This window comes from Enhydra lutris, unplaced genomic scaffold, assembly GCF_002288905.1.
Source record: "Enhydra lutris kenyoni isolate GAN:26980312 unplaced genomic scaffold, ASM228890v2 scaffoldscaffold44, whole genome shotgun sequence".
Lineage (NCBI taxonomy): Eukaryota > Metazoa > Chordata > Mammalia > Carnivora > Mustelidae > Enhydra > Enhydra lutris.
In genome coordinates, this window is record NW_019154128.1 from 9,564,428 (window position 1) to 9,582,987 (window position 18,560).

At 40.9% G+C, this 18,560-nt stretch overlaps 2 protein-coding genes across 12 annotated transcripts in view; one reads left to right on the forward strand and one right to left on the reverse strand.

Moving 5' to 3' along the window:
- Window positions 1–3,449, forward strand: part of LOC111155910 (REV1, DNA directed polymerase) — a 95,229-nt gene extending 91,780 nt beyond the window's left edge. For 9 of the 10 annotated variants that reach the window (XM_022516375.1, XM_022516376.1, XM_022516377.1 and 6 more), the window contains 6 exons: window positions 331–564; window positions 1,199–1,319; window positions 1,901–2,121; window positions 2,231–2,387; window positions 2,685–2,787; window positions 3,046–3,449. In XM_022516375.1, coding sequence (XP_022372083.1) covers window positions 331–564; window positions 1,199–1,319; window positions 1,901–2,121; window positions 2,231–2,387; window positions 2,685–2,787; window positions 3,046–3,157 — 948 coding nt within the window. In that variant the 3' untranslated portion in view covers window positions 3,158–3,449. The remainder of the gene's footprint in view (window positions 1–330; window positions 565–1,198; window positions 1,320–1,900; window positions 2,122–2,230; window positions 2,388–2,684; window positions 2,788–3,045) is intronic. The other variant, XR_002641162.1, reaches the window with a different exon arrangement.
- A 1,044-nt stretch (window positions 3,450–4,493) lies between these two features.
- LOC111155912 (eukaryotic translation initiation factor 5B) overlaps window positions 4,494–18,560 on the reverse strand; it is an 85,897-nt gene continuing 71,830 nt past the window's right edge. For both annotated transcript variants that reach the window (XM_022516384.1, XM_022516385.1), the window contains exons 15-24: window positions 13,225–13,356; window positions 12,438–12,620; window positions 12,145–12,306; window positions 10,717–10,848; window positions 9,565–9,696; window positions 9,379–9,455; window positions 9,112–9,276; window positions 7,181–7,319; window positions 5,337–5,498; window positions 4,494–4,965 (exon numbers count right to left, since the gene is read on the reverse strand). In XM_022516384.1, the coding sequence (XP_022372092.1) occupies window positions 4,858–4,965; window positions 5,337–5,498; window positions 7,181–7,319; window positions 9,112–9,276; window positions 9,379–9,455; window positions 9,565–9,696; window positions 10,717–10,848; window positions 12,145–12,306; window positions 12,438–12,620; window positions 13,225–13,356 (1,392 nt within the window). In that variant the 3' untranslated portion in view covers window positions 4,494–4,857. The remainder of the gene's footprint in view (window positions 4,966–5,336; window positions 5,499–7,180; window positions 7,320–9,111; window positions 9,277–9,378; window positions 9,456–9,564; window positions 9,697–10,716; window positions 10,849–12,144; window positions 12,307–12,437; window positions 12,621–13,224; window positions 13,357–18,560) is intronic.

An 18,560-nucleotide genomic window follows, 5' to 3' on the forward strand; every position in this document is an offset into this window, starting at 1 on the left:
GGTGGTTCTGAGAGAAGTCTCTCTGCCATGGTTGCCGGAGATCCAGGGACTGTTTGGACCTGCCTGATCCGGCGGTGCTGCTGGTGTAGTGGGTATACAGTGTGCACATGTCTCTCCAGACTCCACGTAGTACTAGCCAGGCTTCAATGGTGAAAGGTGAAAAACCTTCCGAAAATGTGCTGCTTCGGAGGGTTAGCTTTTCTAGCCTGCTTCTCTGCACCCTTTGTTTGTTGTCCAGGATGTTCAAATTGAAGTGAACATGAGAACACTAACTCTCCTAACCTCCTCTCTGAGCACGTTTTAACTTCAGACTTTTGTGGTATTTTATAGCTCGATCAGTCTGTTTTAGAAGCACTTCCACCCGATCTCCGGGAACAAATAGAGCAGGCTTGTGCTGGTCAGCAAGGAGAGCTGCATGGCGACAAAAGGAAAGAGCCAGTAAATGGCTGTAATACAGGAATTTTGCCACAACCAGTTGGGACGGTTTTGCTACAAATACCAGAACCTCAAGAATTTAACAGTGATGCGGGAATTAACGTCATAGCCCTTCCAGCATTTTCACAGGTAAGTTATTAGAGACTTTCTACCCTACATATGCTCACCCGTCCTGCCCCAGCTCAGGGCATATCTCATTTCCTCTTTTCTCTTGGACCCTAAACTCTCAGTATCCATTTCCACTGGGAGCAGAGGGATTGGCTCATTTCTGCATCATCTAAAGGAGACAGACTGGCAGAGAAGAGGGAAGATAGGTTATGTGGGTGCTTGAAATCTCCACCCAGAAGTAGAACAGGAACAAATTGTTTCTATTTTCTTGCGCAGGGATGACCCTTGGGCCACACTTCAAATAACTGGGTGGAGATAGAGAATCACAGACCAGAGACAGTAACACAGTCTAAGCTTGGTGTTTAAGAAACAAAAACTTTGCAAATGAGCCTGCTTTCTTTTTTTTTTTTTTTTTTTTTTGCCCCCTCATTTTCTGGTAGTGCTGCTTGCCCTGATAGTTATGCAGTGGTTTTAAGTCCATTCTTAGCCCCAAATTTTCTTATTCTAACCCTAAAACCTTGTGATACAATGAGCTTTAATATTGAGGACCTATTAAGAATTCATACAGATCAGAAAAGCATGATTTGAAAACAAAATCTGTTTTGTGAAAGAGCATCAGCTCAGGTTTGACTTTGAACCTTCTTGTTTCCACTAGGTGGACCCTGAGGTGTTTGCTGCCCTTCCTGCCGAGCTTCAGAAGGAGCTGAAGGCAGCGTATGATCAAAGACAAAGGCAGGGAGAGAACGCCGCTCACCAGCAGCTGGCCGCTGCGTCAGGTAAGCCAGGGAAGAGACCTGTAACACAACCGAAGACGAGAAAGGAGTTCTTGTGGGGTGAGCACGTCAGGTGAGCTTAGCAGCCAGCGTCTGAGCTGCTAGTCACGCTGAGAGCTCTTGGTGTCGGAGTGGAATGAGTATATGATGCAGGTAAGTGTTGTCCCAGTCCTAACTGGACCTGTATCTGTAGCTTCTTGACTTAACACCTTCATTTCAGAAAAAAGTCTGATTACCAGAAATCTTTGGAGTACTCGAGATGGATACATCAGTTAGGTTTAAAACTAAAAATCTGAAGGTCTCTGAATGCACATTACAATATTGCGTGCGTACCTCACCCGTTGAATTTCCAATTAGTCCTTATGGGCCTGTCCATACAGAACCCACTTCAGTGACTAAGCACAGGGAGTGGGCGTCCCACAGCCTGCGCTTGCAGCCTCGTGCCTTCCCCACGCACAGTCTGGCTCGGGGGCCTGTGTCAGGATCTGTGCACGCACAGATTGGGTTGTATCTGAGGAGGAGGAACAAGAACTTGTACTGTCCATACATACTTTGTTGAGGATCTCATGTTCATATTCTTTTAGTGCCAAAGAATCTGTTACATCAGCTCAAACCAGCAACAGTGAAAGAAAAGAAACGAAACAAGAAAAAAAATCCCATCAGTTCCCCCAAAAAGATTCAGAGTCCTTTGAAAAACAAGTTGCTTACCAGTCCTGTGAAAACTCTGCCGGGGGCCTGCGGGAGTCCCCAGAAGTTAATCGATGGGTTTCTAAAACATGAAGGTCCTGCTTCTGAGAAACCTCTGGTAATAGTTCTCATACTTTTTAAAACTTTGACCTTTCCTTCGATCAGATGTTAACGTACTCGCTGTTAATGTAAATATAGCACTTTTTATCGTTTGTTTTCTTTAACAGGGAGAACTCTCTGCTTCCACTTCAGGTGTGCCAGGCCTTTCCAGCTCGCAGCCTGAGCCTGCTGGCTGCGGAAGACCCCCGGCACCTAACCTAGCGGGAGCTGTTGAATTCAGTGATGTGAAGACTTTGCTCAAAGAATGGATAACAACCATTTCAGGTTGGCTTGGCCGGTGGGACGGCCACAGACTGGGATGCATTGATTCTAGGATTTTAGAACAGGAACAGGCTCCTCTGTAGAAACGGAGTTCATTTTTCTAAATCTGGTAGGCTAAAAACCTTTGAAACTCTGGGGCTGACTCTGAAATCTCCATACGGTAGAACCTGTGTTTGATGGCTGTTAAGTCAGTGGGGTAGTTAGAGAAACGTGGGTGTCCTTTATGTCTGCAGCTAGCTGCCTGCCTTCTTCCGAAGGAGGTTGGTCCTTATTTGAATTCCCCCCCCCCCGACTCTTTAGATCCAATGGAAGAAGACATTCTACAAGTTGTGAAATACTGTACTGACCTAATAGAGGAAAAAGATTTGGAAAAACTGGACCTAGTTATCAAATACATGAAAAGGTAACTATTCAATACTTTTATCAGAAGGTAAAATGGGGAATCTCACTCAGCTACTCCGGTGAGGCATGGAGCAGCTTCTACGCTGTTAACTGTGGAGGTAGTGAAAGGTGGGGTACCCTTCATTTTGAATCCCAAATGACGATCAAAAGGTTGTGCACCTTGAGATTTATACAGTTTAAAACCCTAACGATAATACTTTGATTCCCACGGGAGGAGTCGTTGGTCTTACCTGGTGTTTTTTCTTAACCCGCCTTTTAGGTTGATGCAGCAGTCGGTGGAATCAGTTTGGAACATGGCATTTGACTTTATTCTTGACAATGTTCAGGTGGTTTTACAACAAACTTATGGAAGCACATTAAAAGTTACATAAATCTCATCAGGGAGCCTGGTGCTCTCGGCTAGCTGTGCCATAAGTGCTTGTGAGGTATTTGCAAAGTGCATGATAGTAATGCTTGGACTTTTTTCTAAGTTTAAATTTCTTTTTAATCAAGTGTTTTGTATATTTCTTTTCAATAAGTGCCAAATTTGTCAGTATTGCATGTAAATAATTGTGTTCTTTAATGTAGTATAGATTCTATTTACAAAATGTTTGTTTATAAAGTTTTATGGATTTTTACAGTGAAGTGTTTACAGTTGTTTAATAAAGAACTGTATGTATATTTTGTACAGGCTCCTTTTTGTGACTCCTTTAGGAAGCAAATCCTGCACTGTTTATTATATTTAAAGGCTGAGGAAACCTACAAGCCGGACTGTCACAGGCTCCATGCTAAGCTTTGAGATTCCTGAGAGGTCCCAGACTGGGATTCTGCTTGTTCCGGGTAAAGCTTCTAAATAATCTTAATCATTCTTCTCCCCAAGCATGAACACAGGAGCATGTTAAGAAAGTCTTCTTTACTTATTTTAAATTAAAACACACACATAATTGAATATTAAGTTTTTTCCTGGGAAAATTGTCTCTGCTTCTACCGTCCTTGAGAAACTTCAGTAGTATTGAAGAATGGTACAGATTTTCAGATGTATATTGTGTTTTTCTAGGCTAGGTTATATCATAATACTTGGAAAATAGAACTTATAATCCTATGCCAGTGAATACTTGGGGGACAAACACCTCCCATTGCCTTCAATACTGTGCTATCAACATAAATAGGTAGCCTGATACCAGAGATCTTACTTTTTCGTATGGACTTCCCACATTCTTGGGGAAAACTAGCTAAAACCCAATTACTGCCATCAACGAATCATGTCTCTGCCACAACTTCGGAGCACTAAGCCCAAATAGTCTATCAGCTCCCTACTTACTGCCCCATCAGGAAACTTATGCATGGTGGATGTACAAAAATTCTAACGCTCATGTGCTGGCACACGAGGTATTACACTGAAGCTGATGACTCATGGAGAGAAGCTACGCTAGCATGAAGGCCTAACAGAGCTCACTGGTGGATGTCTGTTTTCTTTATTGGTAGTTCAGAATTGTGCTGATTACAGTGGACTCTCCGGACTACACAAGCAGTAAATAGCAGCCAGCTATGCTTTACACCATGGTTTCACACAAAGCAGGTATCAGAGTGCCTAATTTTCTATTTTAAAAAATTCCTAAGGGTATACGGCAGAAGAATGCTGGAAAAAAATCACTGTGGGAAGGGGTATGCATAAATAAGTATTTCTTACATCAAAAAAGTCCCAAGAATCACAAAATCTGCAGAAGCTTGGTTAATCAAATACTGCATTACTGATTTAATCAGTATAAAATTGAAAGAGCTTTAGATCTGTAATAAAAATCCAAATTTGGGTTAGGGCAAACTTTAAAACAGCAGCCGGTAGAGAAGGGTTGGGAAAGGAAGGGGCAGGTGAACAGGCACATTGGAACTGTGGGGACATGTAATTGACCACTGTCAAACCAGTGTAAGTTTCTTGGTTTCTCATGGAAAACATTTTATACACCTATTTTTTTCCTTCCATGCTTAAGTTCATCAGTGTCCAGATACATCCGTTCCATTTTTGTCTGTTTTTTCTTGGTGATTTTACAACATAATATTGCATTTATTCCAATTCCTGCCCCATGTGGAAAAATTAGATGATTTCAAATACTTTCTTCAGCTCCACAATAAGCTGCCAATCACTCTTCTGCATCTCATCTCTGAACCAGTCTTTGAGGGCATCGATGGACTGCCGGCTGATCTGCAAGCCCGAGGCACAAACAAGGTCAACAACAGTGTAACAGCCCTGTGCTCCCTGCCCCCCAAGATGTGGCCCATGCCTGTCATCGGCTACTGCTCATTAAAAAAGAAACCTTAGCCAAAATACAAGTGCGGTATTTGTCTGCCTTTTAGAGGAGCAGATTCTCTGCAAGTCCTGGCGGGCACTCGCTGAGGAGGCCCCTTCCTCAACAAAGACAAGGCCGCATCACGGACCTGCCCTAACGAAGAATCCAGTCCTCTCAGATTGTGTAAGTTCAAACTTCCAGTCCTCAGTGCTACTGCGTAAAGGTAACCACAGAAGCACCGAACCCCCCACTTTCTTAAAATGAGCCACTTTAAGGACACACTTACCTTACTGACAAGAATGTCTGTGGCTTCAAAATGTCTTCCATACATTTTGGGAGATTCACCAGGGATAGGTTCTATTTTGACACAGACTTCTTGTCCTTTTTTTGCAACATCCACTTGTTTATGGTTTATTTCAATACTTGTTACTATTCCAATGTCAACAAACTGTAAAATAAGAACTGTATGTAAGCAGAAGAATCTGGCCAGTCACAGGCACTGCAACTGGGCAGCTGAAATAAAAACTGGAGCAAGAGGGCCGATTGAAAAGCCTTGGCTCTGTGCCCCTTCCTGAGCACTCATCACAGTGTAATTTTCTCACTGGAACAGTAGGGAATGACACCACCACATCCCCTCTGCCTGTCACAAGATGGCTTGTGAAGGAGGTCACTCGTATGCTAGACAACTTGGGAAGTACCCTGTCAACTTGCTATTTCGGCGGTACCCTTACACACGGCAGGTGCCATAGTGAAGGAGAGGCAAGCACAAACCTCCTCAATCGGAAATGAGCTTGGAGTGGTCAGAGTCAGGGTGGCAGCTAGAGACACATGATGTGGGGCCCTGAAGGCTGAGGTTAGAGGATAAAAGCTGTGAGCAGCCTCAGCTCAGTTACAGGAGAAAAGCACTCACCGCCTGCCTTGTCAAGAGATAGAGGAGGGTAACAGTGAAAATGAGGAGTGCCTGGTATGGCCAAAGCCACAGAGGAGGTAACTGCTGCAAGCAAATGTCCTACCACAGTCCACTGAAATGTTATAAAAGCAACAAGTCCTAGTGCTCAGATGACTTCTAAGTGCCACTTCCCATTAAAGGAACCAGGTCTGGGGCAGGTAAAGTGCTAGATGAGCCTGGAGCATCTTCCTGCACCAGAAGGAAGAAAATGCTCCAAGTGCTGAAGTAACCAGCTCGAATGGGCTCCCACTGACCAGAATGGATAATGGTAATGGATTAAAACATCACTTTAAAAAAAAACAAACACGGTGTGCATGAGTTACTTACTGAAAAGTTCAGGGGGAAGGAAAGTTCTTTACAAAAGTATTTGGGGGCGGGGGTGGATCACAATGTTACCAACATTTGTGTAACTGCCTTACAGGCAAGGATTACCAATTACTAAGCCTATCGGGATAAAGGTTGTTGAAGCAGGATATTCACAGGTACTCAAAGTGCCCCAGGGATTACTTAATTATAAAGGGAGAAAGATGTGTTTCTAACAGCAATGCTGAGCCAACAGCACTTCCCCCAGTAAACGAAGATGGCATCGCCACAGTAAGAAAGGCTGCGTGATGGGGCTGGAGGCAGGCAGGAGCACCTGTGCATACACTGTCCGTTTCAACCACTGTAACTTCTGTCTAGCGAGGAGGAAACAATCAGACAAATTCAAGTTGAGAAATAATCTGTAAAACAAATGGACCCCAGAGAGGATGGGGGAGGGGCTGGTCCTACTGAGACCAAACCCATAATAACCAAATGTAGTGCACCTTGAAGGAATCCTGGACCAGGTCAGCAGATGGCACTATGAAAGATACTTGGGACAGTTGGAGAAACGTAGAATGAGAACTATAAATTACAGAACATTACTGAGTTAGTGTTAATTTTTCTTAGGAATATGGGTGTCCATTATTCTATTCTTTGAACTTCTCCCCAGGCTTGAAACTTCAAAAAACCTTTCAAAGGGCACTATTTCACAGTACCTTGCACCTTTATTTGCCGGTGCTAAGAATCAACACTGGCACTTCTCACTGAGGTATAAATCATAGAAGGTGACAAGCTCTGTTTGTCGTCACCACTCCTGGACTCCCCATTTTATTCCTTTAAGAGACCACACTTGTTTTGAAAGTACAACCAAAACTTACATTTTTGCTAGGGACGCACATGGGTGTCCCCTGTTTCACCTGACCTGCTTCCACAGTCACTCCCATCACTATTGGGTCTCGAGAATTAAAAATATACTGGGGGAGGATTTTCATCTTGCAGGGAAATACTGCTATGTGCCTAAAAGGAAGAAAAGAAAACCCACAAATTTTGAAGCTGACAAAACCACTTGAACATGAAAAAAGCAAATACAAGTGAGTATGAGGCTTCTTCTGTTGGCTGGAAGCAGCACTCCCCAGGCGGTGCCGGAAGAGCAGGATGGATGCTGTGGACAGCCCTCCGTGGTGTCTGCCCTGGTCCAGGCCACCCGCCTGAGTGCTTCTTCCCCTCCCTCCATCCATGCTGTTGCTTCCCAAGTCTTAAGCTGTATCACAGGAACACTGACCCCTGCCCCTAAATTTAGATGGAGCTTAGAACTTTGACCGGACCCACGGTCAGGCGCACAGGCAGCCTACTCTGGGGACCACACTGGCATCAAACCACAGCCACCTTCTCCATATCATGTCCCCAAATGAGGTGATCCAAAAGGATACTACCTTCCCTGCCTATCAAGCATGTGTTTAAAGTGTTCTCACGGTGTCTAGCAGTCTTCTTTAGCCACATCTTTTTACTTCCAGTTTCATGATTTCAAGTAAGCATATCCCCAACTAAATGCTACTATTCACCTGGCAATTCTTCTTCAAATGTGTATCCCAATTTGAGCCATCACTGCCTATGGACTGAGCCACCCTCATGTCTTGCCTGGAACACTGGGAGCCTGACAAGACTACTCGCTGCCTCCCTGAGATTCTCCCCATGTCCTACAGAGTCCTACCAACTTCTCTGACCCCATCTCCTAACTGCTCTCTGTCAGACTGAACACGGCTGCCTCCCAGTGTGTCCTGCCTGGACAACTCCCCATGGGTCTGGGCGGCTCACTTCAGTCCCTCCAGATCTCTCTCTGGATGGGAGATACACAGAGCTGAGCTGCTGCCCCGGACCACACTGCTTGTCATGGCTCTTCTCCTGATCTAGGCCTTCCCTGCTCTGCTCTGCAGCCCTGACCTGACTTCCCATGCATTCACTGCTTGTCTCTCCTGAGCTGCAAGAGGACCTGGTCAGAGTCGATGCTGACTCGTCTAGCACCTGCAGCGATGCCATGTACACGGAACAAGCTATGAGGTGAGCTGCAGGAGCAAGCTCTCTTACCATCTTGCCTTATTTCAGTCCCTCACCATGCACATTCCCATTTTGTTCCTTCCTTCCTTCCCAAGTAATCCCAGATCAGAAACTCTAGCAAGAGGATTTTAGCAACCACTTGCCAGTTAATGAGACCCAGGCCTGCCAACTTGAAAATTAAAAACTGTAAGGCTACAGAGGATTAGTTTACATACTGCTGCAATGGCTCAGATGGGCAGAATGTATACTTTTTAACACATTACTTCTGGGTGAGCCAATGCCATTCTACTGTCCACACACCTTTCTGGCACAAGTATCCCCCACATGGCCAAAGTTCACCTGATGCCACCTTGCTTTTACAACAGACCTATATTAGTACCTGCTTTCCCTAACCAAAAGAGGATTTTTACTCATGAAAAGCAAAAAGCCAAAATGTTCAGCGTTTGTTTTGCAGTGAGCCATTAAGGAGCAGTGGGCACCCCAGACAGTGTGGCCCTGCAAAGCTGCTTTCCAGGGACCACACTCAGCATCTCAGCATCGCGCCGCCGGAGCGGTGAGCTGCTGTCTGTGTTCACGCCTGGGAGTGCTCAAAAAATTTTCCATGCAAATTAATGGTAATGCTTCTTCACGTTTTGGCTTACGGAAAGTTTCACAGGAACGCTTTACTTTCAGGATAACAGGAGAAACTTGTATTTGGTAATTCTCAACCAACTTCGTTACCAAAGACCCAAAGTAAGTAAAATCACCAACTTACTTAAATTCTTCTTGTTTCTGTTTCTTGTAGTCTTGTCTATATTTCGTAAAGGCATCAAATAAATGATAAATAATTTCTGCACTAAAAATTCTAACTCCTAAACTATCGGCCATTTCTTGTGCATCCCGTTCAATTCTCACATCAAAGGCCAAAATTACTGCGTACCTGAAAGGTTCAAACACAACAGGGATCACTTGGTGAAACACAGAGTATGTCATGAAGGACAGGTAATATGAAAGCCTAAACAGCAAAAGAAAAATTACTTACTGGGGATCATGTTCCAGCATCACCGAAGCCTTCATAACATCTTTTTTATGGACTGGACCAATGTTAATTCCTGCATACTGTAGAAAAGGAGTTTCTGAGCTTAAGTGCCTGTGTGTCAGGTAAAAGAAACAGCACCACAAACCATGACTATCATGGACTCCTGTGGAGTTGGGAAGGATTACTTACGGGCACTTCTGATGTTTTTAGAAATTCAAGTAGAGCTTCCAAAGATCCCAGTGTAGATGCCTGGACATAGACTCCTTTTTCTTCCAACTTGATAGCATTTAGTGTCTGCTTTAACTCATGGATCAACTCATCCTTGAAAAGAAATTAAATTTGACAAGGTTGTAAATACATCTCTATCAGCAATGGCCTAGAATTAAACTGTCTTTCCCTTTTTAATTAAGCATTCACATGGAAATATGAAATCAAGGCTAAAAACGTAAGGCGTAGCAGAACCTATGCTGGAAAGGAGGAGGAGATTCGGGGCCACCACTGTCTTAGATTTATTAATGTGCAAATCTAGTTAACCTTGGCTATACTTGGCAAATAAGGTAGATGGGAGAGCAGAACAAAATGAGAACAATCTTTTCAACATGAAAAGGACTACATGAATGTAATGTGTCACGGCAGCCCACAGGGTCTGCTTGACTGCCTTCACAGAAATGCCCTAACCTTGGAGTCCTTTTCCTCTGCCACTGCTGCTCCTTTACAGATGAAGAGATTTCCCCCAGGGAACATGTAGGACAGCCGTGTCCTAGCCATGAAGGATGCAGCAGTCCCTGCCATAGTTGGGACTGGCCAAAGAGGGATGCCTCCGCTCTTCTCACTGGCCCTCAGGTGGCCAATCCCCTGATGGCTGTGATCTGGTTCTGTCTGGGAGTAACGGTAGTCCCAGCATTCACTATGAGCCAACGTGCTGGGGAGAGTGCCATCTTCTCTTTGGCAAATGATACGTAAACTGGACTCCAGTGGGCATGTGCTCCTACAGACAGGCACACAAGCTTTAAAATGACTCCTACTTCCTTATAAGATTTTCTTGAGTTCTGTCTGTATATTTGGATATCTAAAAACATTAACACCAATTTCTGGGCTTTTGATTCATTTTATATTAAATAAAATATGTATTTTAGAATTCTAGTGTATATAAACATTATTTATGCTAATTCAGAGTACTGTGCAAACTGAAGAATTCTAAAAGCATGAACTATTTGCTATGAGCCACCAGGTAAGACAGAGGTGCCTACTTCATCCATCACTACCAACGTGTGCCCTGCTGACACAGCAGCAGGACCCACACAGCTTCGGAGGAAAAAAAAATTTTTTTAAGTAACTTACTTTAAGAACTGGGATTTCATCTTCTTTATAAGCCACCAGGAGGGGTAAACCAGCCAATGTCTTCTCTAGGTCTTTTCCAAGAATCTTTACCCCCTGAGCTGCTTCTACTTCTTTATGCTTTTCATACTGGTTCTGTAGACATTAAAACATTTGTTACCATATTTATTTGAAAAGTGGTTAGGAGTAGGAGATGATATGACAAATAGTATTTTCAGGACTGTGAAGTAGGAAAATTTTTCTTCAAGTAGACACAAAAAGCAGTAAGCACAAAAGATTGATAAATTCAACATTAAACATTTGTTTCTTAAGATACCATAGAAAAGGTAAAAAGGTCACAGAGAGACAGTAGAAGATGCTCTGATGCATGTAAGCCACCAACAGACCAGTCTCCTGACTATACAGACCACTCCCCTGACTGTAATAGACAGACAATGCTGGAGCACAGGGACATTTCACAAAGGAGTGAACTTCAATGGCTAACAAACAAACAAAATAATGGCCAACCAGTTTTCAATCAGGCAAGTACCGAATGAAAGAACAATGAGCTACCAGATGGCAAAATTTAAAAATCTGACTTCATCGAAGAGCTGACAGACTTTGAAGTAATGCAAACTCTAATATACTGCAGTTGAAAGTGTAACTTGTTAGACTGTGAATAACAGTGTTGCCTTATCCAGTAAAACTGGGGCTCACAACTCACAACATAGCAGAAATTTGCACAACTGCACTAAGAGATAGTACAAGAATGTTCAAAGCAACAACACTGTTGTTAAGAGCAAAAATTTAAAAGCTGGAGATACACTACGCTTGCCATCAACAGGAGAACAGATAAATCAACGATGACATAGTCACGCAGTAGAATACCACCCAACAAAAATGAACTACAGCTATATGGAACATGGGTAAATCTTAAGTGTGTTTTGTTTTTTGACCTAAAAGAAGCCAGATACAATGGAAATGAGAATGATTCCACTTATATGAAGTCCATACATACTTCTTTTTAGGGGCACACACTCAGATATTAAAACTATTTTTTAAAGAGGATATTAGTTACTATCATAAAAATGGAAGCACAGTTAACTTTTAGGAAGGTGTGGGGGTGGCAAACATCCGTGAGAAGCACACAGTCTTCCAAGGTGTCAACAATGTTCTAGTCTTCATCTGTTTGTCTGCTTCCTAAAAATCTGCTAGACTTTTCCTCTACGTTTTGTATAGTTTTCTGCATTTGCTTTATTTCATAATAAAAAATGTTAAAAAAAACTAGCAGTATAGAACCAAAACAATATACTTCCATTCTCATGGAAGCTTAGATGATGAGGAGCGAGGGCATGTTAAACCAAGCAGCTCTCAAAGTAAAGAAGTGACCTCAACAGAACTCATACACATTGTACATGTCCCCATATGTCAACACTTACCACCTAGGCTTACCTTCACCCGTAATTCCTTCATTGGAGGAGGTAAAAGAAGGCCTCGAATCTGAGTTACAATGGGCCCTTCTACTCCAGGAACAATAATTGTATCTCCTTCCTTCAAACGCCCATTGATCAGTATCACATCTATCGTGGTGCCCATTCCTGGGAGAGCCTTAACCTGAGAGACACAAGTGTAAAGGGAGTGAGTCAGATGCTACACTATGTTGACCGAATCTGAGAGAAGACATCCCCTCCCAAAATTCACTGTTAAAGGCAAAACGGAAAATAAATTCAAAAGCTGATCATTACCTCCATAACCTGTGCTCTTAGCTCCTCACAGTGTGCAAGTCTCTTGCTCAACATAGTCTGAGTTAACTCAACAAGAAGGTAGATCAGACTTCCCATGCCATCACCAGTATGCGCAGAGGTAGGTACCAAGGACACAAAAGTACGGGGATCCTTATTCTCATAAAACAAAGCTGCATTCAAACCCTAGAGACATAAAAAGCAAAATCATTCCAAAAGGCCAAGCCGTGGAAGTATCTAGGACAGCATGACTGATTAGACAACAGATAAGCAAATGGCTCGACTTTCTGAAACTCCTCAAAAACACTCAAGAGATCATGCATATCCTGTATATTAATTATATCACAGGAAAGTAGTTTCTTATCAAGTCAAATTCTTTTTAGATTTACTTATTTATTTTAGTGAGGGAGGGGCAGAGGGAGAGAGAACCCCAAGGAGACTCCCCACTGAGCACAGAGCCTGAGAAAACGCTTGATCTCACAACCCTGAGATCATGACCTGAGCCGAAACCAAGAGTCAGACACAACCAACTGAGCTACCCAGGCGCCCCTCCAAATCAACTTTATTTTAAAAATTTAAGCATTTGGAATACGAAGACAGAGGTTTGAAATATTAGCTAATTTAAAAAGAAAACCAGGGATAAAGGAGAAGAGTGGAGAACACTACTTGCCATCAATAAGAGAACAGAACCAGCAATAGTGAACTGCTGGCTTTATTATAAAGACAGGAGAACAAAGGGAAAAAATATTCTTTTATATAAGTTCTTCATTAATAAGGCAAGTTTTCTTACCTGCTGTGCAAATTCCACAATAATTGCCTTTGCTCGCTCCTCAAATTCATCTTTTGTATTCTTTTTCTGCTTCTTTAAAGTAGCAGCCACATCAGAGTCAGGGCTCTTTTTCCAATCATACAACCTATCAATCTGGACAAAAATTTTTTGTAAGAAACATCTTTAAAGCATTCAGAACACTATGGAATTTAATTAAGGTTAAAGCTCGTAACTAAAATTTCCTAATGTATATTATATACATTCAGGAGACTGAATTACTCAACTATTTTATTATACCAAAAAGCCTGTATAACCCACTTAACTGCATCCCCTCTTAAATTAAAAACTTCTGAAGTAACATCAGCCTCCACACCAGCTCAGGAAAGGCTGCCATTTGTTTGCAAAACATGAGATCTTAGAATTATCTTAGGCCTATTAGTGTATTCTGTTGGAATTCCAAAATGGTTCTGTTTAGTAGTTAGAAATAAGAATTACAGCAAGTATTATTACCAGGGAAATTATACACCAAAAAATTAAAAAATCAAAAAAAAAATCACATCCTATCTCAGAGAACAGCCCATTTTAATTGTTTCATGGCTAAAATTAGATTTACTGTGTTAAACAAATCATGTATTTTCCTTCACTTTTCAGAAGTGTGATAAATGGTTATAGTGAAGAAAAAATATTTAATAATAAAAACAAAAAAGCAAAATCTATTTCCTCAATCTAGGGTTACAATATAAAGATGCTGCCCGAATCTGAATGCTAAAAAGGAGAAAAATTAGTTAGCAGAAACAGACCCAGACATGACAAAGATGTTATAATTAGCATATGAGGTCCTTAAAATAGTTATTATAAACATGTGTGACTTTAAAGGAAAAACATGAAACTTGTAGAACTAAAAAAACATAGAATATGAAAGAAAAATTCACTAAATAAGCTTAACAGCAAATTACATTATTACAAAAGACTAGAAGCCTTGACAATGTAGCCATAAAAACAATTCCAAAGGAAGCATACAAAAAAATAAGTATCTGAATAACCAAAAAACTTTTTAAACTGATGAATATATAAATTCAAACATCTAAGAAAATCAAACCAAAGTAGGATAAACCAAAACTATCACATAATCTCAATGATGAACCCTTAAAAGTTTTTAAAAGCAATCAAAGAAAGAGGAAGACTCATTACACACAGGGAAACAAAGGACAACTAGAGATAAAAGCCATAAGCAATGATGATGAAGGAAAACAATTTTTTTTAAAGATTTTATTTATTCTAGAAATAGCAAGTGAGCACAAGTGGGGGTAGTGGGGGTAGAAGCAGAGGAAAAGGGACAAGCAGTCTTCAGCACTGAGCACAGAGCTGGACTCAGGCCTCAATCCAACAACCCTGAAAGCACAACCTGAGCTGAAATCAAGAGTGAGACGCTTAACCAACAGAGCCATCTAGGCGCCCCTAAGCAGGGCTTTTAACACTGCTAAACGGGGGCGTCTTGGTGGCTCAGTTGTTAAGTGTATGCCTTTGGCTCGGGTCACGAGAGCGAGCCCTGCATCAGGCTCCCTGCTAAGGTGGGAAGCCTGCTTCTCCCTATCTCATTCTTCCTGCTTGTGTTCCCTCTCTCACAGTCTCCCTCTCTAATAAATAAAATCTTTAAAAACAAAAAAACAGTGTGCTGAACACAACCTTAAATATCTCTATTATACAAGAAAAAAATATCTGAAATCAACAATTAAAATTCCACCTTAAGTTAGAAAAAGTAGACATGAAAACCAAAGCAGAAAGAAGGAAATTAACACTGGAAATCAAAGAGATCTAAGACAGACAAAAAGTAGAGAATATCAATGAGACAGAGCTAGTTCTCTGAAACATAAATTTCTACACTAAAGAAATATAAAAAACCAAAATAACCTGTACCTGTTTAAAAGAAATTCTATGCAGATGTGGATTCTGATAAAGTCTACCAAACTCTTACAGAAATACCATTTCTATACCAACTCTTTCAGAAAATAAAGGAAAATATACTTCTTAATTCATCTTACAAGGTAACATTACTCTGATAACAAAAGTAGACAAAAGATGTTACAGGAAAGGAAAACTATATAGCAAAATCACTCATGAACACAGACAAAAAAATCATCAACAAAAACTTATCAAATCAAATCCGGTAATATATGAAAGAAAGAAAATACATCATAACCAAGTAGGGTCTATTCTAGTAATGCAAGGTTGGTTTAACATTTAAAAATTCAACAGTAATCAACAAATGGTGCTCGAACAACTGAACATTCACATGCAAAAAAACTGAATCTAGACACAATACAGGACCTCCATGTTATAAAAATTAACTCAGAATAATCATAGTACTAAATGTAACATATGAAACTCTAACACTTCTAGAAGAAAACAGAGAAAATGTGATGAACTTGGCTGTGGTGAGAACCGTTTAGATACCACATCAACGACATGATCTATGAAAGAAAGAATCTGATAAGCTGAACTTCATTAAAATTAAAAACTTCTAAGAAATAGAGTGAGTCTAGAAAGTGAAAGGAGACTGGGAAAAATCATATGCAAAAGACATCTGATAAAGAACTTATATCCAAAACTCTTAAAATACAAAAATAAGAAAACAAAGAATCCAATTTAAATGGGCCAATGAATTTGACACCTCAGAAATGGTAAATAAGCACATGAAAAGATGTTCCACATCTTAAAAGAGCACTTTAAGGAAACACAAATTAAAACAATGAAAACTGGGGCACCTGGGTGGCTCAATTGGTTAAGCATCTGCCCTTAGCTCAGGTCATGATCTCGGGTTCCTGGGATCGAGGCCCGCCCTTGGGCTCCCTGCTCAGTGGGAAGTCTGCTTGTCCCTCTCCCTTTGTCCCACTCCCTTACTACTGCTCTCTTTCTCTTTCCTCTCAAATACATAAAATCTTTAAAAAATAAACATGAATCAACCAATCAACAAAATCACACCTAATACCTATTAGAATGGCCAAAATCCAAATCACAATACCAAGTGCTGGTCAAGATGTAGAGCAACAGAATTCTCATTCATTGCTGGTGGGATTGCAAACTTATAACCACTTGAGAAGAGTTTGGCAATTTCTTCCAAAACTCCAAACACTCTTACCATACAATCCACCAACACACTCCTTGGTATTCACCCAGAGGAGGTAAAGACATATGCTCCCCACACAGACCTGCGTATGGAGGTTTAAAGCAGCTTCAATTATAACTGTCAAACTTGCAAGCAACCAAGATGCCCTTCAATGGATGAATGAATAAACTGTACTGCATCCAGACAATGGAGTTATTAAACAAAATGAGTAATGATCTAACAGTAAAAAATGAGCCATGAAGCCATGAAAACAGGCGGAGGAAACTTTAATTCCTATTTTTTAAGTGAAAGATGATGATCTGATAAAGCTTATGGTAGAATACCGTATAATTCCAACTATATGACACTCTGGAAAAGGCAAAACTGCAGACAGTAAAAAGATCAGGGACCTTTTTTGCTAAGGATTGGGAGATGGGGGAACAAACAAGCAGAGCAGAAAGATTTTCAAGGCAGTGAAAATAACCTGATACTAAAAAGATGGATGATGCTTTTTTTTTTTTTTTAAAGATTTTATTTATTTATTTGACAGAGATCACAAGCAGGCAGAGAGGCAGGAAGAAAGAGGGGGAAGCAGGCTCCCCACTGAGCAGAGACTCTGCTACGGGGCTCGATCCCAGGACTCTGAGATCTGACCCAAGCTGAAGGCAGAGGCTCAAACCACTGAGCCACCCAGGTGCCCCCATGTCATTTTTTTAAAAACTTTTAAAAAAAAAGATTTTATTTTTATTATTTATTTGACAGAGAGAGCGAGCGAGCACAGGCAAGGTTAGCGGGAGAGGGGGAAGCAGGATCCCCACTGAGCAGGTAGCCCGATGCAGGACTTGATCCCAGACCCTGAGATTATGACCTGAGCCGAAGGCAGATGTTCTGACTGAGCCATCCAGAAACCCCTGGATCCATGTCCTTATACATTTGTCCAAACCTATAGAATATACAACACCAAGAAGTAAACCATGGACTTTGGGTGTTTGTCAGTCAATGAAAGTTCATCAATCTTAACAAATATATCACTCTGGTGTGAGAGGGAAGGTGCTGATACTGGGGGAGACTGTGCATGGGGGAGGCAGGGGTATATGGGAAATCCCTGTACCTTTCAAATCTTAAATCTTAAATGGCTCTAAAGAAGAAAAAAATAAAATCTTAAAAATAAAAAGTAAAGTCCCCTTAAAATATTAACATTTACAGAATAAAGAGGAAAAGCCATATCTCAAGAGATGTGGACTAGCCATCTGACAAAAATCAACAACTCATGACTTACCAAAAAAACCCTAAGAAACAAACCACAAATAACACTTGAAGCAACCTATGACAAACATTATATGTAATGGTAAAAGACCAGCTACTTCCCCCTAAGATGGGGCAAAAAGCAAGGTGTCTATCATTACTTTTATTCAGTATTGTTCTAGAACGTCTAGTTCTTGCAGTAAGGAAGAAAATTTACAGAGCACACACATGAAAGTAAAACAGGTATGTGCAGATAATATAATCGTGTAGATAGAAAATCCCACATGATCTACAAAATAAGCTACTAGGCCTAATCAGTTAATTTAATAAGATCACAAGATTAAAAATGAATACACAGGGCACCTGGGTGGCTCAGTTGGTTAGACAACTACCTTCAGCTCAGGTCATGATCCTGGAGTCTCAGGATCAAGTCCCGCATCGGGCTCCCGGCTCCACGGGGAGTCTGCTTCTCCCCTCTCATGCTCTCTCTTACTCTCTCTCTCTCTCTCTCAAATAAATAAATAAAATCTTTAAAAAAAATGAATACATAAAAATCAACTATATTCCTATATAAAATTAAAATTAGAAAATTAAATTTTAATTTAAAATTAGAATTTTTAAATTTTTTAAATGGTATTTACAATAGCCCAAAATCATGAAATACTACAGATGAATTTAGAAAAATATATCCAACACATGGACAGTGTAACTACAAAATACCACTAAGAGAAAATAAAGAACCAAGTAAATATAAAGATATCAGGCTCATGTATCAGAAGACTCAATTTTGATAAAATGGCAACTCTTATAGAATTTATCTCAGATTAAATACAATCCCCCAATAAAAATTCCAGAAGGCTTTTTGTAAAAACTAAGGGCAGATTCTAAACTTTATATGAAAATTCAAGGAAAGGACCCTAAAATAACCAAAACAGTTTTGAGTAACAACATGTTAAAGAAATGACCATTACCTGGTTTCAAGACATTACTACAGAACTATAATAAT